Here is a 24000-nt window from a genome sequence, read left to right as displayed (position 1 = left end):
TTGTCAAAGTTCGGAATCGAGATGAGTGATTTATGTAATGTGTTGCAAATTATACTTATTTTCAAATATCTCTCTATTTTAAGTCAAACATGTTGGATTTGTGGAAATACTTTCAGAATTATTAATATAGTGATATGTGGATATTTGGAATTGTTCATGGAACATGAGAATTTTAGTGCTGCATTAATCCGAGGTATAAATGTAAACCGCACACGGAGACACTAAGCCAGAATAGCCAATAAAAGTCACGTGATAGGTTACTATTTATGAAGGATATAATGAACACATAAAATGATGATGTGATATGGCACTATGTGCATATTGATTTGATATTATTATTGTATTTTCCTTAGTAACTAAAATGACATTGCTTGACTGACATATGATATATTCTACTTACTGAGCGACGGTGGTTGTTACTCGCCCTTTTATTTTACAGATGAGTTATTTTACAAGACAGGTGCTAAACAAGCTGAATTTGTGTTAGACAAAAGGATTTAAGAGTTTTTCTTATTTTTGTATTCTATAAGGATTTTGTAATAGTTACTTGTATAAGCGAAGTTTTTGTTTTTTTTCGTTTTTACATTTTTGGCTTCGTCACCCTTTGGATGATGGCCATCACATCTTGATTCGAATGAACTTGTGTTATTTTACAAGACAAGTTGAGTTTGTGTTAGACAAAGGGATTTAAGAGTTTTTCTTATTTTGGTATTCTATAAGGATTTTGTAATAGTTACTTGCATAGGTGAAGTTTTTGTTTATCTTTCATTTATACATTTTTGGCTTTGTCACCCTTTGAGTGATAGCCATCACATCTTGATTCGAATGAACTTGTGGACATTCCAGGAGGTGTGACAACAAATCTTGAGTTTAATATGTATATGAATCGAACTCACCTAAACAATCGTGAAAGATGTTACATTTTTAATAGCGCTTAACGTTTTGTAAGCGATCCAAGCGAATAATACTAAACTAAGCCGAAGACTCATGGATTACAGTTCTACTCTTCTTCTGGCCAACGTTATGCTCCCACCCAGCTGCATCCGGGAGTCTTACTAGCACCGTTAACCTTCATGCTTTGCCTCATTGCATTTGCTTCCATTGTCCTTCCGGCCGCAACATAAATATCACGAAGGAGAATGTAGTACCCGCCTTCATCTGGTTTCAACTCTAACAGCCTGTTCACTACCCTCTCCCCCATATCAGCATCCCCATAAGTTCTGCAAGCTGCAAGCATTGTTCCCCAAATAACATCGTTGCCCCGAATTGGCATACTACTAATCAATCTGTATGCTTCCTCTAGTCGTCCTGCCTTCCCTAACATATCAACCACACAACCATAATGCTCAATTCGTGCCTCGATTCTATAGTCTGTTTGCATTCTCTCGAATAGTTTGAGCCCTTCATCTACTAATCCCTTGTGTGTATACGCAACTAAAAGGGCTAAAAAGGTGACACCATCCGGTGCAACACCAGCAGCAGTCATGCACTCAAACAAACCAAATGCATCATCGGCATTGCCATGGTTAGCGCATGCTGAAATCATCGAATTCCAAGTGACCAAGCTCTTCCGGCTCATCTTATTGAACAGTTGCCATGCTCGGTCCATGCATCCACACTTCGCGTACATGTCAATCAGCGCATTGCAAAGTGAAACCATCCACAAAAACCCGTTCTCATCAATATATCGATGGATGCATATCCCCGTTTCTACATCAGCGGAATCTGCACACGCTGACATTACACTCACCATGGTGACTTCATCAGGCATCACTCCCTCACGATTCATCTCCCAAAACAAATCAAGCGCTTCCCTCGAATACTTTGCTTGGGAATACGCAGAAATCATAGCAGTCCAGGAAACCACATCCCTCTCAGGCATCTCATCAAACACCTGCCGTGCAAACTCCAATTCCCCCGCTCTCACATGCGCAATAACCAAACCCGACCACGAAACGACGTCAGGAGCCACCGCCTCATCGAAAACTCGCCTCGCCGCAACCGGTATCCCTCTCGCCCCATATATATGAATCAATGCGTTCTGTACAAACAAATGGGCGCAAAATCCAAACTTCAACGCAATCCCATGAATCTCATCGGACCCCACAATCGGAGCAGCATCAATTTTCATCCTTGACCGCGATTTCAGCAAAAACGTGAAGGTAAACTCATCTGGGTCGACGCAGTTAAGCCTCATCTGGTTGAAAAGAACCACCGATTCGGAAGGAGACGAGCTTTTAGAGTAGCCACGGATGAGGGTATTGTAGAAGAAAGTGTTTGGTTGGGGCATTTGGTCGAACAGGCGGTGGGCGTAGCTTAAGTCGCCGGCAGGTGAGATGGCGGCGAAACGGAACATCTTGGCGAGGACGATGGCGTGGTGGTGGAGGTCTGTGACAACTGCGCGGCCGTGGATTTGCTTGAGGTGTGTCATGGAGAGGCAGTTCTGGGCCATGTATGCCAGGCTGAAGCTCAGGCTTGCTTGCCATTGTTGTTGCCCCGGCAGCGGCATGGGTTTGTTGGTCACTGATACATTGGTTCGGGCATTAACTGTATTTTAAAACTGTGTTAGTGAACTTGGGATCTTTGCTCCTACAAACAATGATTTTGATTTGCTTGTACAAACAATGATTTTGATATTTCAATTGATAACGAGAGCTGTTATTAACGCTAGAAAAATATCATTATATAATTCGGAAATGAGCACTTTTAGGGATAAAGATTATCTTCGAATTCTCTTTGTGGTGATTCGGAAATCAATCAATCGTATCCATTCATCGTACATTATACGATCAATTTTCGTTAGATACTATTTATATTCAATTTTAAATTAAAATTTTAAAATAATTTCTAACCGCACGATGTACGATGAACGAACACGATTGATTAATCATCCGAATCCCCGGAAAGAGGATCCTATTTCCACTTTTAACACACATTGATAAAAACTTTACTAATATATTGTTTTAATGAGTAAAGAAAGACATTTTTAAAGTGTCAATAATAACTGTTGATAAATTGAGTTTGATTATAATTTAACGACAATGTAAGTGTGTCAATAATAGTTGTCGAAAAAGTGACTTGGGTTCTTATAAATTAGACTCAAACTCACACGGTGGGCTGGAACGATATATTTAATTGCCGAACGATGTTGATGAATGGTCTCATACGTTAAGTATTCGAAGGGACTGCAAATGATGTTGATGAAGTCAGTCAGTTTCCTTGCTCTGGAAAAAGTAGAGAACCAGTTTCAACAATACAGACCAATACTTTGATGGGACTCCTTTCTAGAAGCTAAACTCTCAGTAGAACAAATCACTGTCCAACTTAGGATTTGGCCTCAAAATACAGGGGAACAACAAATAGTGTGAGTACATAACTGCAGAACAAAAAATTAGAGGAGCTTCTTCCTCGCAAAGAACATCTTGAGATGCCATAGTTGCAAACCAGCCACCGACAGGCATACAAAAAGCGAAAGGCCGCTAAAAACCGCCATCTTGGAGTTAGTTGATCTATTAAGTTGTTGCATTTCTTCCTCCCTGAAAAACACCAGGACAGGAAAAAGAGAAAAAGGGAAAACGGAAAAATGTAACATCAGGTATAACAGAAACATGCCGCCTCTTCTCAATCAAAGAAATCTCAGAATAAATGGGGTCTAATATTTCGATTCAAATGAGTTACTGGTGTAAAAGCATCTAAGAATGCAAGATGTTTGATAGCAAAAAGTTGCAGACTGTTCTACGAGTTTCCTGATATTAAGTGGCCGAAGGAAACAACCATCTGAGTCCTACGCAGAATTCAACGGTATCATTCTAAAGGGAGATGTTTTAACATGGGAAAGAGGAAGAAGAAGCAAAATAATGGGGAGAGAAAATAAAGTGGAATGGGAAACCGTCCCTATTACTTTCATCTCTTATCTGGACTAGAGCGACAACAATAAGCAATATTGGAAGAATAAAGCAGCACATTCTCAAATTTTACAGAAAACCAATTTAACTTCAAGCATGCAGATGGATTATAAGGTGACATCATATAAGTGAAACCCCACCACATGTGCTGGAAATAGCAACACAAGATATACTGATTACGTACCTTTCACGTAGATAAAACATCTCATCATGAATGGATGATACAGTATCATACAATTTTTTCAGCTCAAGTTCCATCAACTAGCACAAGGCAAAAAAAAATATCAGCACTAGACATAAAACCGTACCTTTTGATCAGTACATTTGATGTTTCTACAACTTTAATATACTAATTAATGACGAACCAGATTAACAATATTAACATTGGCAGATTTCAATATCGAATCCTGTTCCTTCAAGAGTGCTAACTCTTTAAATAAGAGCCTTTCTAGCCCACAAGAGACCCTCTGTTCTTCATAGTATCGATCCATAATCCACAAATACTTGTGTTCCTAGGTTTTGGGTTCACTAGCATCAGATTTCCTGATAAAATTCTAAAGAATGGAAGAACAAAGTTTACGCTTATGACGGAATTCACAAAAAGGGAATAAACACCAAAAACAAATATCGAAATGCAGGTATGTACATTGTGCAAGCAGAAGATTGCTTACTTCAATCTGCCCTTTCTTGGCAACATTGGACCAGTCCTTAGCAGCAACACCAGTTTTCCAGTCAAAATCAATCGTCACCGTGGTCGAGGGCTTATGATCCGACACCCAAAAGCAAGCTGAATAATCACCAGTCTCTGCAGCAGTGAACGCAAAATTTCCCGACTCCACATGATCCCCATAGTGATAGTTACTTCCATGAGGTGAGGTCACCTGTTACAAACCCACAGCATCACCAGATCAAATCTCCAAACTGTTCCCAAAAATCCAACTTTACAATGTAAATCATTATATACCCAATTTATAGAAATCAATGCTTTGCCTAAACATTAAACTTCACTATGAAAAATTCAATCTTTTGCCACATTTGACTTCGAAAGCAGATTCGAAACAAGATTGAACAAAAAACCCAATTGTAAAATTGGTGATAAAGAAAACCCAGATCATATTTTCAGATATAGAAACAGACCCACTTCACTCTGAAAAATTCAATCTTTTGCCACATTTGACTCCGACAGCAGATTCGAAACAGGATTGAACAAAAAACCCAATTGTAAAATTGGTGATAAAGAAAACCCAGATCATATTTTCAGATATAGAAACAGACCCACATACAGAAATGGTTTGGGGATTACCCTGACAGTGAGCTTATGGGAATCAGGTACAGGAGATCCCTCATTGGGGTTGACGACGGCATACTTGCCGACGGTCATGGCGCTGCTCTTTATGTCGTCGGAAATGCACTTGGTGGCGCCCGATTGGAGGTCGAACCGCATGGAATGCGCTACCGTCGACATTAACCCCAGAATCAGAATTATACGAAAATTGATTCGGGACATTTTGTGCGAGAAAGAGAAACCCCGGCCGTGGGTGGCGGCTCCGATGGAGGAATTTGGAAGTTGTTTTTTGGTCGGAGTTTTTGAGCTTCTCAACAAACGGTGGTGGAGATCTGTTTTGTTTGTCAACGTCTTGGTTTCTGGGAGTAAAGCGCTCTTTTGGTAATAAATTTTGGTGGACCAATGAGGTGCCGACATGTCAGCTCATTGCTGGTGCTTTTAAGTGGGTTTCAAAATTAAATGGTAATGCTTAGTGGAAGGACTAAATTTTTAAACCACCGCCACTATCAGGATATACTTATAACCTCGATTTGAAAGGATTTACACGTCACTAGTATGAATTTTCGTAAAAAATTATGAATTACAGATTAACGAGGATTGCTGGCAGCGAGACTCAAACATTAGTGAGGTGACACACAAAGCAGAAACTTTACTAACTTAGCCAACCTCAATATGTAGAAATTTATCGTACTAGTATGACACATATGATGTCGAAATTTAGAATCCGATTAAACTTATAAGAAGTTTGTAACTTAATTGATTAAGAGATGGTTAGGTTACATTCTATTTTTTTTTTATCAACCCAACAAAGAGTCGTTTATTAAAATTAGGTCACAAATGTCAGCTCATCTCTTTGACAAATGATACAATGATTTACATCTAAATTATAGTGAGAGATTCAAATTTGGGTGCGTAAAGATGGAGCAAACTTCTCTAGTCAACTGAATTAAGTCATTAGCATCGACCATCTTTATAATTGATCCAAAATGTTTCTTTTTTAAAAAATGAAATAATTCGTGCAAATTTCTAGCATTCAAACTCAAACTTTCATCTTTGTAAATAATAAAATTAAAATATCGGGTTGTAATAAAAGACACCCTCAAAGATTTCTCTTCTTGTGGCCAAAGTATGATCGTTTGGGTACTCAAGAAATTTCAAATTTGCATATTGGTTTTGGAAGGATAAGATTGCATTTGTAGTTGGCAATATTAATGTGCATGTCCCAGCTATAATTGTAAGAAATATTTTTGCAAGAAATACCGAGGATATTATCTTAAAGTTTTGTTGACTCTGTCACCCTTAACATTATATAGCAAAGAGTTTATGGAGAGTTCCACTTTTGAGAGTTTCCTTAGTATTTCTCTATTTTTGCTCACTACCCTCAACTGATGTTATGCACAGTATTTCATTTGTATCATTTTGATGAGTTAAATTTTGAGATGTGTGTAGTCGATAGACGTAAATCTCAAAATTTAAAGTCATCCAATACTAAAAAGTAAAATGGTGAGCATGATCACCACTTGAGAGTGATGAGCAAAAATGCACCCTATAATTAGATACTTGAAACACATTTTGATGCAAACATGTATAACTCTTGTTTTACCAAATCACATTATTGAAATTTAAATACCAAATCACATTAAGCCCACCCCCTCCCTTAGTATAAATAATATCGTTTGTTCAAAAAAAAAAAAATATCATCACATTATTTAAATCCTAACGCAAATGCTAATAAACTTTGTAAACCAAATGATGTGGATTTTGATGATTGAGTTGTTATTTAAGTATTGATTAACATGCTTATTTCTTATTGGTGACATATCATTTGATTTGCAAATTTTGGTTTAGAATTTTGGTGTCTCTAGCATTATCCGGTTTATAATCGTCCTCCTCAACCAAAACACCGTCCAACAACCATTTATTGCTTAGATTATAATTTTTTTAATGACGAGTTCAGTACTGATATCAATTTGTTTTCTCACCATTTAATGTAAATATTTATTTGTATCAATGTGTATATATCTAGTTATGTATATATTAACTAACCAAAGTTAATGCAACAAATTATCTTATCTTGTAACATTGTCTTTTTTTTTTTTTTTTTTTTTTTTTTTTTGGTAACTCAAGTGATTAGCAGTATTTATCTACGCATTTTCTTTAAGAACAAAAGTATCAATTTTAAGAGACGCCGAGAGTCAAACAAGGAAGCATTTCCAGCTTGAGGAAGGATCATCCGTCCCAAATGCACAAACTATTAACATGATGGCCTAAGAAAGTTATAGCATCCGTCGTGAAATTTGCTTAACTACGCATTCGAGAGTTGCAGATTCTGCGTTCGTTTTTGTGCAACTCAAGTGATCAAAAGAGAAAAGGTCTTAGCATGTAAACGAACAAATCAAATTAAGAACAAATCTTGAAAGGAAACGTTGAAAAGCCGGCTAACTAAATTTGATCCAGTCTTGGTCAAGTAACATTTACGCTGGTTACCCCAGTCTTGGTCAGGTACATTTACTCCTGTTACATCATTGACAGCATACGTCTTCTGCAGAATTAAAGGCAAATTCGACACTGCGTATTCATCCATGGAAGATAACAAAAAGCAGGACCACAGGTGGTAGGTGTGGTTGCAACATGTAAATAACAGTGGAGCAAGATGGCGAGCGACCTTTAATATCGACGGACGTGGATTAAGTCAGTCAATCTAAGACAGTCTGCTTGTTATTGCCCACTTGCACGTAGTTCGAATTCTCTTTCACGTAGATTAAGTAAGTTTAAATTAGAATCGGACGTCGTTTTGTCGAAAAATAAGTTACAAACTGGTAGGGAAGCTTCCAAAAATAAAGAATTCTACATGTTATATTGATTTGGATTTTACCAAATATAAAAATAAAATTCACGTTAAATGATACGAGACAACCTTCCTTATATATAGCACGTCTTCTTACTCGAATCTTACATCTGAACAGAAGCAATGTACAAAAAGCAAGAACGCAACACGGTTGCCTAAATAAACCAAAGCTTCCGAGTGCAAGAGTGAATGTTCGTAATCAACTGAGCTACGTACTCATTGAGGGCTTGGTTGGAGGAGGAGGAAGAAGATGAAGTTCGGAAAAGAGTTCGTTTCGCAAATGGTGCCTGAATGGCGAGAAGCATACATGGACTACAACTCTCTCAAGCTTATCATAAAAGACATCCTGCGTTTCCGGAAGAAATATGCATCATCCACACCAATGGCCACGACACCGGCAGGGTCGGTGCTAAAGCGGAGGGTGGCACTCTACCGAGCATTCAGTGGGCTGACAAGCCGACAACGCGGCTCGCTGAGGAAGATGGAGGACGAGGAGATACTTGTGGCTGAAGAAGGGGAGGAAGGGCAGTGGCAGACAAGGTTCTTGATGCCGTCCGAGGACGGAGGAGAGTTTGAGGTTGTGTTTTTTAGGAGCCTGGACGATGAGTTTAACAAAGTGAATTGCTTTTACAAGAAGAAAGTTGGGGAAGTTGTGGAGGAGGCCGAGGAGTTGAGTAGGCAGATGGATGGTTTGATCGCTCTTAGGCTAAAGGTTGATAATCCAAAGGTGGATATTGGAGGAGGAAGTGAGTTGGCAAGCAATGGGATTTCTTCAGTCTCAGCAGTTCATCCAAGTGGTAGAAAAACAGGTAATTAAGAGGCAAAAAAATAAATGTGAACTTTTTTAATTGTATTTCTTTTGGTTTCTTAGTAGATTCCATGTTATATAAAGTTTCAAACTTTATATAACATAGGCTTTAAGTTCAATAGATTTGGGGAGGGAAGTGATTTTCTGAATTTCCCTTTTCACCTTCTGCATTCCTCTCAATTACATAATTGAGGGGAGGAGTGCAGAAGGTGAAAAAAAGGCGCATAAGATTCTTAATTTAATAAGATTTTTTTTTCTTTTTTGCCTAATATTTGAAGTATTTGTTTTGATTGTGAAGGAGGGGAGGATATGGATGTAATTCAAGAAGTTGAGATGAGCAATGAAGGAGAAATATTGGAAGAAAATGAAGAGAGGGGAATCGAGGAATTGGAAACCGCTGACCGGAAACCCAACAGAGGCACGGTGAATATTATGGGGTTTAAACCACAACCACTAGAGGTTTTGGATCATATAAAGATCAACGTGGTGCCTGAAACTCCTGTATCAACAATCAAAAGCATATTCCAGCCGAATACGAAACCCGACTTATCATTCAGCAAGAAAGAGCTGAAGAAAGTAGAAGAGCAAATGACACAGGCCTTTAGTGAGTTCTACAAAAAGCTCCGGCTTTTGAAAAGCTACTGGTAACATGACAAAACCTGATTACATTACTCGAAAAATTAGTGCTATGTATGACTGATTATATTGCTAATGGATGGTGCAGTTTCCTTAATCAATTGGCCTTCTCGAAGATCATGAAGAAATATGACAAGGTTTGGTTGCTTTGTTTCCGATTCATCCATTCAAAATTGAAGGTATTTTTTTCGATCATACCAACCGTGTGATTGTGCAGTTCTCTTCAAGGCCTGCATCGAAGGCTTACTTGAATATGGTGGATAATTCTTATCTCGGTAGCAGCGATGAAGTGAGTGAAGCTTTTTCTTATGATCCAGACGATTACTATGAATCCAGACCATTGCCCTTCTAAAGCTTTTTCTTATGATCCATCTTTTGGCTTCGCAGGTTACTAGGCTTATGGAAAGGGTGGAGACTACCTTCATAAAGCACTTCGCAAATGGAAATCGAAGAAAGGGAATGAAGACATTAAGACCGAAAACCAAAAGGGAAAAGCATAGAAATACATTTTTCTTGGGTAAGAGTTGTGCTATCTGAATGACAAGTTCTTTGTTCTTTCTCAGTTTCCATATCTAGTGGACCTTACGCAAGATATCAATGATCATTTTAATGTTGTGTACCTGCAGGGCTGCTCTTTGGGGGCTCGATTTCACTTACAGTAGCCATCATTGTGCTTACGCATGCAAGAAATATCCTTAAGAGTGCAGGGCATGATCTGTACATGGAAAACATATTTCCGCTGTACAGGCGAGTGTGTGCATAATAGTTATCCCATCATATCCACATCTGTGGAGAAATTTAAATCTGCATAGCTATTTGTTTCTTGACGATCATTCATTTTCCCACTTTTGCAGTTTGTTTGGATTCATTGTCCTACATCTGATGATGTTCTCAGGGAACATATTCTTTTGGAGGCGCTATCGTGTAAATTATCCATTTATCTTTGGCTTCAACCAAGGGTCAGAGATTGGTTACAGACAGCTATTCCTTATCAGTTCAGGACTTGCAATTCTTGCATTGGCTGGTACCATCTCAAATTTGGATATGGAGTTGGATCCGAGAACAAAAAGCTACGTAGCCGTGAAAGAATTGGTCCCCCTGGGCCTAGTCATTGTAAGAGAGAGATTCTTCAATAAAACTGATTTACTTCGTTAAAAACAGTTTGCTCATGAATCTTTTTCATGGATATATAACATTTGCAGGTTGTGCTTCTTATAATGGTTTGTCCTTTCAACATTATATATCGTTCCAGTCGATATTTCCTCCTCCTGTGCATATTCCGTTGTCTTCTTGCTCCTCTTTATAAGGTAACCAGAGAATAACTTCTTCCTGTAGACATACTAATCGAATACGCTCAAGTAAAACACATTAAAATTTTGTTTGTTTTTTCGGTAGGTTACCCTCCCGGATTTTTTCTTGGCAGATCAGCTTACTAGCCAGGTACTGACACTACTATGATTCGTTTAGCGTATTGATACTTGTGTTGCTTATGATCGAGTAATGTTGTAAATTTTAATTCAGGTTCAAGCCTTCAGGAGTTTAGAATTCTACATTTGCTATTACGGTTGGGGGGACTTCAAAAAAAGATCGCACAACTGCCTTGACAGCCACGTTTTTAAATCTTTCTACTTCATTGTTGCAATGATTCCTTATTGGATGCGTTCGCTTCAGGTGTTCTATGTTCAAAACTCCTTAATTTCTCCTTCATGAAAGTATATGGTTTTAACTGTTCCTTGCTTGCAGTGTGTGCGACGCTTGATAGAGGAGAAAGACAGAATGCAAGGGTTAAACGCGCTGAAATACTTCTCAACAATCGTTGCAGTAGCCATGAGAACAAGTTTTGACCTGAAAGCTGGAATGACATGGAAAATCCTCGCTATAATTAGTTCAGTTGTGGCAACTGTTTTCGGTACATATTGGGACATTGTCATCGATTGGGGTCTTCTGCAACGAAATTCTAAGAACCCTTGGCTGAGAGAGAAACTCCTCGTATCAAACCACAATGTTTATTTTGTTGCCATGGTAGGATTACAACTTACAAGCTGACTTCTTCAACCCTTATGGAGTGCCATTCGCTCCTTGTCGTTTGACATTAATATCGAATAATATGGTGCAGGGGTTGAATGTTCTACTGAGACTCGCTTGGATGCAGTCAGTATTAGGAATTAGAGGAGCGCCTTTCGTCCATAAAACAGCCTTGATCGCGATAGTCTCCTGTTTAGAGATCATCCGTCGTGGCATTTGGAATTTCTTTCGGTATGATTTACTCCTCAGTACTCAACTCTCTAAAATCGAGCAACTTGAACTACTGTCGACTAATAAGCATTCGATGTTTTACTGAGCAGGTTGGAGAATGAGCACTTGAACAACGTCGGAAAGTATCGCGCGTTCAAGTCTGTACCCCTACCCTTCAACTACGACCGTGACCACACCAAGAGCGGATGAACATGTTTTCCATGAGCAAAAATACAAAATATGATAGAAGTGAAAGTTGCAGAATTTTACTTTTTATTTTCACTTTTCTTCGTTTTGTTTGCAAAATATGAGTGAAAAACAGACAATTGTAATTGTTCTCTTCATTTTTGCTTGGAAGACTGAACAAAAAGGAAAGTGAACACACCCTATCTTGCTTGTTATCAAGTGTTAAAAGGGTTTCCTACTTTTTTAACGATATTCTAAACTACAGGGAAGGAATTCAGGTGCACAACGAGAACACCACCACTCTAGCCAATGCGGCTACGTCCACATCTTGCGTAAAGGGTTGAAAGATCAGCACGCAACTTGATGCCTCACTCAATTATTGCAGTTAATTTGGGGGCCATAAAACCTGTGGATACAACTGGATTTGATGCCCACTTAACAGTAGAGCCAGGCAGAGATTGCTATCCAAACAGAAATGGAGGCGGCCACCAAGTGGTTCAAATACTTTATTTTGTCTCCCCAAAAAGGACATCAAAAAATTGACATCCTCTTGGAGAAAAGTCCTCAAATGCTCATCCTTCAATTCTGAAGATTCTCAAGAAAAAAAAAAAAAAAAAAAAAAAATCTGAACTGACCCTAGAAAGAAGTGAAAAATGAACGGTTAGGATATAAGGTGGATGATCATGCATCCTTAGTCACCTGATGACCATGAGAACGAGACTCCTAATGGTTGGAGTTTGTCATTCGTTCTATGCTATGCTACAATGAGGCAAGGAAAATAATTTCTGCATTCGTTTTCTTCTCATGCATAAAAACGTGTGCCAAAATCACTACGTGTTACAAATGAACCAAGAAAAAAAAAGATAACAAAGAAGAGCAGAATGAGATTTAGCTCAAGTGAAGTTGTTCAACATTATAAGTTTCAAGCAAATGCTATTGAGAAAACTGCACAACATTGAAAAGTACTACTGAAAGAACTACACAACTTTCAGATTAATGCTATTATGCTATGGTAAATTTCTCCTAGGGTTTAGGATTCCGGTTGCCACAAGAAGCAAAAACAAGAATGTAACACCGAAAGTAATAAGATAAACGCTCTTACGCACACTGTCGTCCTCTTGATCAGAAACGGAGGATGTACTGCAGGTACTGATAGGTTAAACACTACTACAACTGGTCATCCTCCCCTTCGCTCTGCCAGCTGCCTACAGAGTTTGAAGTAGAATTTTCGGCTGTGACAGCACCGGTGCTCTCCTCGTCCTGGCTTCTAAAGTGATTTGAAAGCGACCATGGGCTGGAAGTGGAGCTTGGTTTTTGAAGGCCTTGAATGGCTTTGATTGCAGCAACAGTTCCACGATATATATCTGTGTTTGCCTCCATGTTTGAAGGTGTCTCAGATGCAATATTTGCCGAATCATTGGATTGTGGGTTTGAGTGACCTCTGTCTGGGGTGGTTTCATCTTGTGTGGTTGGTGTACCTTCAATGATTTCTGCTTCCAAAGGGAAGAGAAGCTCGAGATTTGCCTCACATTCACGGACTAGCCTCGTGAGAGGCTCTGTTGTAAAGAAAGGCTGGTGTACGGCTAGTTGCGTGAAACGTAAACGCAACACTCCTCCTGTTCGCTTATCATACTTCTTTAGAATTTTGACAAGCCCTATTGAGCCAGAAGACAGCTGATTTTAGCAATAGATAACGCAGATATATAATGAAGAAACTCCCTGATGCTAACGGTTGTACAATACAGGCTAAATATGGAAGGTGAAAAGAACTAGCTGTTGTACCTGCAAAATTCAACGAGCTATAATTTTTTAGAAGCACCATCTCCCCGTGAATGGTGACAAAGTCCTTACGGATGTCCATCATTTCTTCACTGAACTCGCTCTCTGATGTAAATACTCCACCCCTGCTGCTCCTTTCCTTGACGCTCTCGATTCTTCCTTTCAGTTCCTGTCATTATTGCAGTTTGCAGATGAGAGCAGATAAACCAGGAAAAAAAGGCTTAGCTTCAAGCGAACAAGCACCACACAAATACAGACTTCAACTTACACAGCATTCGTTGATCCATGAGAGAGATCTTAGTTAAGAGAAAAGGTTCTCGACTTTGATGATCAAAAGAGAATTCAACTAGTTGAGACTCGAGGCTCGACCTGTTTATTATGAAAGCTTCCCTTGTTTTCAAGAAATATTTTAGAACTCTTCTGTGTTCTATTACCACTACTCTATCTCAACAAATCGTTCCAGCCACACACAATCCTTAGCTAAAATGCACTTGCTTACAGATGCCATCCTACTCCTACTCGTGCCTATCAATCATCTTAAGATGCTGCTCTCGTTTGGTGTCGATTGAATTGGATAACTCACTAGATTCAAGGGCTCTTGAATGAAGAAATGGACGCAAGCTCCGAATTCCCGACATGAAAGAAACTTCTCCCTCTGAATCCTCTGAATCCTACCATCAACTCGGACAAAATTTCCATTTCTTCGTTCAACTTACACTAAACGTAGTGAGTTATCCAATCCAATCCGTTACTAGACACCAATCAAGGCCTAAGAGACCAGCATAACACCAGTATCTGCAAATCGCTTAACACAGAGAAAGATTGAATTTTTCTAACATCCATAACACGCAAGCCAAATCCATCAACTACCATCAAAATTAAAGCGCTTATATATGTATATACACATGCAAATTCAAGAAAACAAGAAGAAAAAGAAGGCAATCAAATAACCTGGAAACGGATAACGAACTCCTCCTCCTTATCCACATAGAAATCGTTTAACTTCTCCAGCTCCTCATTCAGAATCGCAACGAACCAATCCTGGAGTCCGGCCAAAGGGTGGAACCCACCATCACCTCCATCAGCAGCGGCCGGATGGGCATCTGCCGGCTGCCGCTGAAGCTCGAGTTGGCGAGGGAGGGAATCCACCGCGGCTATGGCAGCCGCGGTGGCAGGGAAGCCCTTGAGGAGCTTCTTCAGGAGATTGTAGCAGAGGAACTTGTCCCTCCACTCCGGGAGCGTCTCCTCCAGGTGGGTCCTGAACTTCTTCCCGAATTTCATGGCTTTTCAACAAACTCTGGAGATCAACTGCTCACAGGATTTCCTCTTATATCAAGAGAGAGAAATTAAATTTAATCCAGATACCGAGAATGTCTCTCAAGTGGGAATCTTTGAAAAGTGGGCGAGAGAGAGGTGGGGTGGGGTGGTTTTTCCAAGTACATTTCTTGTTGGTGTGCATTTGGATTTTTCATCCTTACCCGAATACTGTCCAAAAGTTTCAGATTTATGTGGTTGTTTTTACGTTGTTTGATCTTGTTGGTGCGCATGTTCTGTCATCCTCGATCTGCATACGGCATTCGATTTTGATAAATCCGTCACCACGACAACTTTGAATGAGGGTTCAAAAATGGAAAATGTTACACAACTGGGTCTTCGGATCCCTTCCTTCTAATCCATCAAATCAGGAATCCGTGTAATTGAAATTTGATCTAACGTTATTATAACCTTTAAAATGAGTGGGCCCTTATTTATAGCCGATGAATCAAATTTCAATGGCACGGATCCTCTAATTTGGTGGATTAGAAAGAAAAAATCCGAAGAAAATCTGTTTCCGAATTTCGCAACTCGTATCCCAAATATTCTAGCATGTTTCAAAGTACATCGGTGACACCATTTTTTTAGTATAAAAAGTTACAGGTCTTGGTCTGTCATTCTAACTTATGATTTCTCTTCAATCAAAGTATCACCGCGCATCAAACTGTATCAAGCTGGAGACATAAGAAATATTCTAATTGAGGATCCTCCTTACCAAGCTCATCGGACCGTTGAAATTTTATCCAACGGTTATAATTATTATAACTTTTAGAGGGGCCTCCTGTTTGTAATCGTTAGATAAAATTTCAACGGCCCGATGAGCTTGGTCAGGAGGATCCTCATCCTTTGCTCAAGAGAGGATCTTGATCCATATGTTTTGATATGGGTCCAATGTATTGCACAGTCATAGGTAGAGTCTAATAAGTAGAGCAATTAAAGTGTCCATAATTTGAAAACAAAATTACACCGACTATCGTTGAATGTTTTATCACGACTCTTTCAGAATTAACATGGAACTTCAAGTTACACATCAAATCTCATCATTTTTAGCGTAAAATATATCGTTGTATTAAAAAAAAAAAAAAAAATTACTCATCAAATCTCGTTGTTTCATCAAAAACTCTATTCGACTCCTGTTTTGAATTTTCCTCGCGATTCCTTTAAATTAGTTTCCAAATTTGAATTTTAATTTGCATGAAGCTATAAGAACTACAAGTAGTTTTGCATGTTTTCATTGAGTTGTTTACAACAATAAGCTTCATTTTTGCTGGTATTTGTTACATGATTCGTGAGCATTATACATTGATTGTCTTACGTAAGTAATTGCTCAAGAGGTTTTTGACATTGATTGTGTTAGCTTCGGGGGCTTTTAACATTACCAAGATGGAGGACTACATCTTACTGTTAGAATCATGTAAATTTACTTATTCCACCATGATAGGTAGTCACAATACGATAGGTAGTTTAGCTTGTACAAGTACTTATATGACAGATAGTTCAGACTGTAAAAGTATTTATATAATAGGTAGTTTAGATTATAAAAGATTAGTTGAAATCTAAGTTTATGCCGACTAATATTATAATATGATATGTAGTTTAGCTTGTACAAGTACTTATATGACAAGTAGTTTAGACTGTAAAAGTACTTATATGATAGGTAGTTTAGATTGTAAAAAATCAGCTGAAATCTGAGTTTATGCCGACTAATAGGGTACCTGAGTTGAAAAAAAATAGAAAAATAATATAACTAATAGCGAGGTCCCCCAGGAGATTTATAGGTTCCGAAATTTTGGAAATGTCCTAAATTAATTTTAGGAAATATGTGGTGTGAATAGAATGACTCTAACTTTGATTTATAGCACATAGTTTTTTGTGGAAAAAAAAAAATTTGAAATTTTTAGCTTTAAGAAATATTTTGCGCTAGAGTTAAGAAAAATATTGCAAAACCTTTGGATGTGATCCTACTGATTATTAGGTCCTGAAACTATTTTTTTATTGATTCTTAAAGTAAGAAAATAGAAAAACATCTTTAAATTTAGGTTTTAAATCATTGTTTACAAGTGTTTAAAAATGAATTATAATATATTTTGCACAGAAAAAATATTTTTTGAAAAACAAGAATATGATAGTTTGTTGTTATGGTAAGAAAAATAAAAGAAACATTAACAAAATAAAAAATAAAATAAAAAAAACTGAAAAAAAAATTGAAAAGGGATGAATCGGTATGAAGGTAGCGACTCTTTTGGATATTAGTTGCTATCTTTTTACCAATTATCCTCAAGGAGAATAACTAGCAAATGACCGATCGTATCATTTTCTATTTTTTTTTCTTGTTTTCTCTTTTTCCATTGAATAGCTATATTAGAGTAAAATAGGTTAACATATTATATACCCAATTATTGGGTTAAGAAGGAAAAGTGAAAAACAAGGCCTAACCTATGGGCTTGTTATTTCATGCGAGCCAAAAAAAAAATAAGGCCATAAAGAAAAAAATAAAAATAAAAATAAGGGGGACGGTTTAGTACATATGCCCAATTGGGTTGTGGGTCAACTGCAGCCAGCCCAAGTTCGTAAGAAAAGTGATGCAAAATGGCTTTGTTTTGGACCTTAGAGTTTTGGAGCAAGAACGACTTGGTGGCTCGGGCAACGTGGCTTCAGGCTGCGACTCCCATGCGTGTAGGGTTTGAAAAATCCTATTTTTTTTCTTCTCTTATTCACGCATATTCAATTCACTACAATTATAAGAACAATAAATTTAAGTTAAATCTATAATTTGAAAAGAAAAAAAAAACATAAAATTAGAGTTCATGCTTCATGGTGAATGTTTCATGCAGTCATTGCTGAAAAAATATTGAAATTGAAACCATGTTTTATAGATTACTTGGATTGCTTGATGAATATTGTGAACGACTTTGTAGTAAACAAGCATTCAGTTCATTAGCTCAGTGTCAGGAGCGTATTTAACAATGCATTGTGGCCTAAATTTAACTAAAGGAGAGAGAGGGGTGGAGTTGCATAAAGAGAAAAGATAGGCTTGGGAATTACTGTGTTGGTATTTCTCCATACCTTGTGCCTTTTTTAAGAAAAATAATGGCGTTACTTGCCCTACAAGTAATACAAAGTTGTGCCTTTTTGTTTTTTGTAATTAATTCTTGAATTGTTTCTCACTAACATTAGTAGTTGTTGAGACTATGAATACTCAAGTAATGATTTATGTTATGAATTGGTGTGAATGCCCACATAAAGAAAACAACCACATATGGCTAAGGGTGGAAAGTGGAAGAATAGAAGTCAAAATTATATTGCTTAAATAGTAGAAGTTTGGTTTTTATTGTTTTGGTGTGTAAGCCTTTTACATGCATTAAAAGAAACGCATGCTTGTATCATATGGGTAGTACAAAAAGATGAAAAGCAAAAAGTTATAATCATGTTTTTCTCATTTGTCACTCTCTACGTTCATTTTTCTTATCTGATACTAGTGAAGAAAATAAATAGAATAATACATGGCTCCTGTTTCACTTCAATCTCTAACAACTCTAATAATATATATAGGTACACATCATCTAATAATAACATGTTTCTAAATGCTCAAGGTAATCATTATCTTGAATTGGTCAAAGTTTCAAAAGACTCCAAAACAAAACCGTCAAACACTCTAATATTTTAGCACATTCAATCACATATATTAAATATTAGCACGTTCTATCAACTATATTTTTCTCTCAAGTGAAGCATAAATATATATATATATATATATATATATATATATATATATATATATTATATGGCCCTTTATAACCAATTAGATCTCGGGATACTAAACCTAGTCAGAAACTATTATTTTTTTTTAGTTTTAGTTTTACATATATTAAAATAAACGGTTAAATGGGTACACGTTTATAACCGCGGGTAATACCCATAACCGTCCATTTAAATTTCATAGGTAAACGGTTATACCTATAACCGTTTATTTATCTAAACGGTTACCCATAACCGTAACTGTCAAATTTAAATGGACGGATAACCATGGTTACTCATAACCAATGGGTATTTGCACATCCCTAATTCTGAGTGAAAACTGTCCATTTCCTGTCCTTCAATCGTGTACCCCGCATGCCAAATACCAATGAAATAATCACCAAGCGCCATCTACGTGAACTTCATTAGCTAGATCTCTCTCAAATCCTATGGCTTTTTTCTTGGCCGGAACGGTTTATCAGATAATACGTCCTGTTTATCTCAAAGAACCAGGCATAATGGAAAAGGCTTCTCAATACGACTTTCGGGGCAGTAGAGTTTGTTTGTGTTCATTCAACTTTAAAGCCCTAGGCAACTGCATGTAAATTTGCGGTTGTGAAATCTTGGTCAATGAATCTTTAACAAAAAATCCAATGGTTGAAAAACCTAGGGTATGCACACACTAGATTACACTAAAATAAAAATAAAAACTTTAACGAAAAACTCCCGGTACTATTTATTTTAACGAAAATCCATATTTTTATACTATTCATTTTACCCTTTATTTTGTTCTTATCGTTAAAACTCAAAGTTTTCAAATCACTTTCATTAGTTTTCCTGATAAAAATCTCATCGTATCTGAAAAGAGGAGACCAATGTACACATAAAAAATCTCTTTTCTGACGAAAATTGCTATTAGCACTTCAATATGTCATCCTCAACTCTTCCTTGCATTTGTTCACTGTAACCATACTTCTGTGCAAATAACAGCTCCTGTTTTATTTATCAGAACAGAAAAAAAGTGGATGATCAACCATGGTTCATATCTTCATATTCATTTCAAAGCACTTAGAACGATTCTAAATTCTCATTCAACTTCAAATCATTCTAACAAGAAAAACAAAGCCAGCAGTCATATTGGAATGATAAGGAATCGGAAAGAGCACTCGCAAAAGAAAATTAGACAAAGTTTAGGGTCCGGATGGAATCGACAACGACCCATCGAGTGGAAACGAACAGAGCATTTGGTGATCAAAGTCAATTGAAGCACCAATGTAACAATGGAGAAGAGAAATAAAACAGAAAACCGCATGAGGCGGGCCACAGTCTATATCGTCTCCAGGGCCTGCAGTATGTCAGCCTTGAGATCTTCAAAGTCTTCGACTCCGAAGCTGAAACGGACCAAGTTATCCTTGATCCCGTACTTGATCCTTTCGGGCTGGCTGAGATCCCTGTTTCAAGAGCATAAAAAACACAGCAATCAGAAATCATGGACTTTATCCTATCTGACTTACTGTATCTACAGCCCACCTAAATTAATCAAGCAATATCAATGTATAAATGACCAAGCAGTTGCATCAACGAAAATTCCGTTACTGTAAAATTCAACTCAAATAATTTCGGCTAAGTTAATTGGTTAAGCTTCGCATAACAAGCCATAAATGTTGCTATATGTATACGACATGTAAACATCCATCCAGGGTCCATGTTTCCAAAGTAAAATTTATTTTTGGTAATACGAGAAACATATTTTTAACCAATTAATGCACTTCCATGTCTTGGAATGCCAAAGCACCTGCTATTTGGTTACAAAATTAACTTCTGACTAAAACCCTGAAACTAGGCATCTTCACACGCTATCTGGAGTGAATCGATATGGTGATATATCAAAATCACAGATCTACCCAATTTATCAGACTCAACCACATAGCATAACAACTTCAAATTTATTAAGCCACCATAAGATGAATTAGAAGGAATACCAGTAAGACATTATGGCTGGCTGATCCACAATGCTCTCACAGCCACCAAAGGATGGGGCAATATATGGGATTTTCAGTGCATCCACAAATTTAATGGTTCTCATCAAGTCTCCATCAATCTGCATAATCAAGGAACATTATTAACCAAATGAATATAATAACAACATACCAAAAAGGGATAGCGCCGAGAATGTTCACCTCAAAACTGACAACACCACCGAAACCAGTCATCTGCCTCTTGGCAAGCTGATGTTCAGGATGACTAGGCAAACCAGGATAATATACGTGTGCCACCTGCCAATAAACATTTTCAATAAAATCTGTTTTCAAATATAAAAAGGTGAATCCCAACCTAAACTTTTGTACTATAATCTTTCCAACAGTAATCACACACTGGTAACCTATTTAGTTAGCCTCCCATTAGTTAATGCTACTTAAGTTTATAAACTATATACCTTAGGATGTGCCTCTAAAATTTTGGCCATCCTCAATGCTGTTGAATTCTGTTGTTGTACACGAAGATGCAAGGTCTTCATGCCTCGAATGATCAGGTATGCAGCATTCTGTTGATGAAAAAAAAAAACAATTATTATTGTCATTTAAGATTACAATTCATTCCATTCTTCAACCATTAAAGCATTAAGTGGGGTATGGAATCATTTGTTGAAGTACCCTACATTCTTAATGGAAGTAGAAATTAACACCACCAATCAACGTGACAACTGAGAATAATAAGAGACGAGAAACATATATAACCCACAAACATGACTCACCGGGTTGAGAGCACCACCCAAAACATGATGCAAAGTACGAATTTCTGAAATCAATTTCATGGAACCGCTAATGCAACCAGCAAGGACCTGAAATAAGATATTGATACTTGCTTAGTCTTTACAATAATTGATACACTGAGTATTCACTCCTTCAAATGATTAGGTTCGACACGTGCTGACTTACATCATTGTGGCCACCGATAAATTTAGTTGCAGAATGCACAACAAGATCTGCCCCAAGGGCAAGGGCTTTCTGGTTGAGAGGTGTGGCGAAAGTGCCATCTATACAGACCAACGCCCCTTTTTTGTGACAGAGATCAGAAACCAACTTAATGTCAACACACCTGAGGAATGGATTAGTAGGAGACTCTGTGAAGAAAAGAGACACCTGTCCCGAAGTAAATTCCACAAACAATCAGGGTCACCATTATTTGCTAAGTTATAGAGAATTTCAAAAAACCAAGCTAAATACTTTCTCACTGACTTTGTGCTCATCCAATGCAGTTTCCAGGGCTCCTACATCAGCAGGGTCAATGATTGTGGCCTGCATAGAGAGTGGTAACCTATAAGTATAAACACTAACAACGGATCACAGGCGATTTGAAAAGTAACACCTGTATTCTGTTACTCTAGATTCAGAACAAGTAACCATTGCACAAAATGAGAAAAGGACAATTTTACCGTGATCCCCATTTTTGGAAGAATGGTCTCAATGAAAATCCTAGTCTTCCTATAGCAATCCGTGGTGGTCACGATATGCCCACCAGCTGGAACCAATGCCATTAACAAGACAGTGCTAGCACACATTCCAGATGCCAATATCATTGTTGATTCCGCTCCCTCAAGTGCACTAACCATCACCAGTTCACCACAACATGGCCTCAATAAACATTCAACACATAGATTCGACGCACAAAAGGCAGGCTTAAAATACAAAAGAGAATGAAAGACATGCAAACCTGATCTTCTCCTCAACCACTACTGTGGTTGGATTTCCATACCGCCCGTATTCAAAACTTGTTGCGCGTTTCTCCTGCAACAAGTTAAAAGGACAATAAGCCAAAACTATCCAAGAACACATCAATCACCAGCTACCCAATACATAAAACACAATTTTATCGTCTTTTATCTTAAAGTTTCAAACTTTTGCAGCATATTACAAAAAAGTTACACCCAATTATGCAGAAAATCGTAAGAAAATCTAATCATATAATAAGTATATGGAATGCGTGATTGCATACCTTGAAATCAATGAGGTCAGCCGTTTTCTTAAAGAAGTAGGCAGAAGTATTAACCACTGGGGTTGTAATTGCATCAGTTACTATGCCGCGTCCCAATCTTTCACCTTCACAAACACAAAACATAAAATACCCAAATTTTTACTCTCCCCGATAATTATCAAGAACTGAGCTTTTTAATTGTAATATTAAGACAATAATCCAAGCAAATCATAATTAAAAAAAAACCCCACAAAGTATAGTTAAATTACCAGCATGAATTGCGAGGCTCCCATCGGAGCTCAAGAACGAGGCCTCCTTCAAAGGAAAGGCCTCCCCCAACTGTACACCATTTTCAAACACCGCCACCTCGTCACCGCCCGAAATCTGGGCCGGATCGACGGAGATGGCAGCGGTGGCGGCGGCATCGACGGCAGTAGCCGACGGCACCGCCGACACGCTAGAGTTGTGGTTGTTGTTCGACCAAGAGGCGGCGACGATCTGCGCGACGCCGATGTTGCTGCAGTTCCTGCGGGCCTTGGTGCTGAGCTGGCGGACGAAGTTCGGGGGAAACCTGAGGATGAGGGAGGAGAGGCCGTGAACCGGCACCGTCGGGTCGACCCGGCCCGAAAATCGGGGGCGGGTGCCGGGCTGGGAGGAAGTGAAAACCCTAGGAGGATACGAGCAGACAGCCATGGGTGAGTGATGGGGTTCGAGTTTTTGGGATTTTGGGTTCGTCACGAAACGAGGTTGGGAAGTAATGGACGAGATTGAGAGCGAATGCGTTGCCGCTTTAATACGCGCCTTTTCTTTTACTGTAATTTTATGACTTTATTTTTTAATTTTTTTTTTTACTGAAGTTTTTTAGTTTTTTTTTTACTAAAATTTTTTGGTTTTATTTACCGGAAAAGGATTTTCCTATATACGATTTTATGATTGTGATCGTTCATCTTATATCGTTTGGTCAATTTTCGTCTGTACTATTTATATTTAATTTTAAATTTTAAATTTTGAAATAATTTTTAACTCAACGATATACAATAAATAATCACGATCACAGAATTATAAGGATTCCCAAAATAGGATCCGGGAGGATCTTTTTCCTTATTTACCAACTTGGTCCAGTTGGCTTGATGCTAACTTGGTCCGGTTGGCTTGATGCCGACGTGGAATCTGACTTTTCTTTTGGTCCAAGACGTGGAATCTGACTAGCAACATGTATTTCTACCAACTTTTTGAGTGGCAAAATTCCAAATTTACAGACTATATTGTTACCTCCTTTTTTTTTTTGGGT

At 38.0% G+C, this 24000-nt stretch overlaps 5 protein-coding genes across 5 annotated transcripts; 1 reads left to right on the top strand and 4 right to left on the bottom strand.

The window, feature by feature from the left end:
• Positions 1–852: 852 nt before the first annotated feature.
• On the bottom strand, positions 853–2636 carry LOC137738746 (pentatricopeptide repeat-containing protein At2g20540-like). Its single transcript, XM_068478223.1, has one exon. The coding sequence runs from the start codon at positions 2507–2509 to the stop codon at positions 1022–1024; it is 1488 nt and encodes a 495-aa protein (XP_068334324.1). The 5' UTR covers positions 2510–2636; the 3' UTR covers positions 853–1021.
• A 559-nt stretch (positions 2637–3195) lies between these two features.
• Positions 3196–5553, bottom strand: LOC137740318 (transmembrane emp24 domain-containing protein p24delta9-like). Its single transcript, XM_068480178.1, has 4 exons — positions 5209–5553; positions 4577–4786; positions 4090–4166; positions 3196–3536 (listed from the first exon to the last, which is right to left on the bottom strand). Exons 1-4 carry the CDS (start codon positions 5410–5412, stop codon positions 3392–3394), a joined length of 636 nt encoding a protein of 211 aa, XP_068336279.1. The 5' UTR covers positions 5413–5553; the 3' UTR covers positions 3196–3391.
• A 2612-nt stretch (positions 5554–8165) lies between these two features.
• Positions 8166–12637, top strand: LOC137740033 (phosphate transporter PHO1 homolog 9-like). Its single transcript, XM_068479821.1, has 13 exons — positions 8166–8847; positions 9145–9490; positions 9571–9619; positions 9700–9771; positions 9870–9999; positions 10109–10229; positions 10337–10595; positions 10685–10789; positions 10878–10922; positions 11004–11153; positions 11226–11504; positions 11599–11738; positions 11828–12637. Exons 1-13 carry the CDS (start codon positions 8289–8291, stop codon positions 11925–11927), a joined length of 2355 nt encoding a protein of 784 aa, XP_068335922.1. The 5' UTR covers positions 8166–8288; the 3' UTR covers positions 11928–12637.
• Positions 12638–12767: 130 nt separating this feature from the next.
• On the bottom strand, positions 12768–15277 carry LOC137740032 (SPX domain-containing protein 4-like). Its single transcript, XM_068479820.1, has 3 exons — positions 14634–15277; positions 13686–13851; positions 12768–13558 (listed from the first exon to the last, which is right to left on the bottom strand). Exons 1-3 carry the CDS (start codon positions 14961–14963, stop codon positions 13071–13073), a joined length of 984 nt encoding a protein of 327 aa, XP_068335921.1. The 5' UTR covers positions 14964–15277; the 3' UTR covers positions 12768–13070.
• Positions 15278–19791: 4514 nt separating this feature from the next.
• LOC137739205 (cystathionine gamma-synthase 1, chloroplastic-like) lies at positions 19792–23480 on the bottom strand. Its single transcript, XM_068478752.1, has 11 exons — positions 22979–23480; positions 22731–22834; positions 22449–22522; positions 22171–22339; positions 21974–22033; positions 21674–21877; positions 21490–21576; positions 21172–21279; positions 20915–21010; positions 20717–20835; positions 19792–20185 (listed from the first exon to the last, which is right to left on the bottom strand). Exons 1-11 carry the CDS (start codon positions 23400–23402, stop codon positions 20062–20064), a joined length of 1569 nt encoding a protein of 522 aa, XP_068334853.1. The 5' UTR covers positions 23403–23480; the 3' UTR covers positions 19792–20061.
• Positions 23481–24000: the final 520 nt, after the last annotated feature.

This window comes from Pyrus communis, chromosome 7, assembly GCF_963583255.1.
Source record: "Pyrus communis chromosome 7, drPyrComm1.1, whole genome shotgun sequence".
Classification (NCBI taxonomy): Eukaryota; Viridiplantae; Streptophyta; class Magnoliopsida; order Rosales; family Rosaceae; genus Pyrus; species Pyrus communis.
This window is presented reverse-complemented; position numbering and strand designations above follow the sequence as displayed.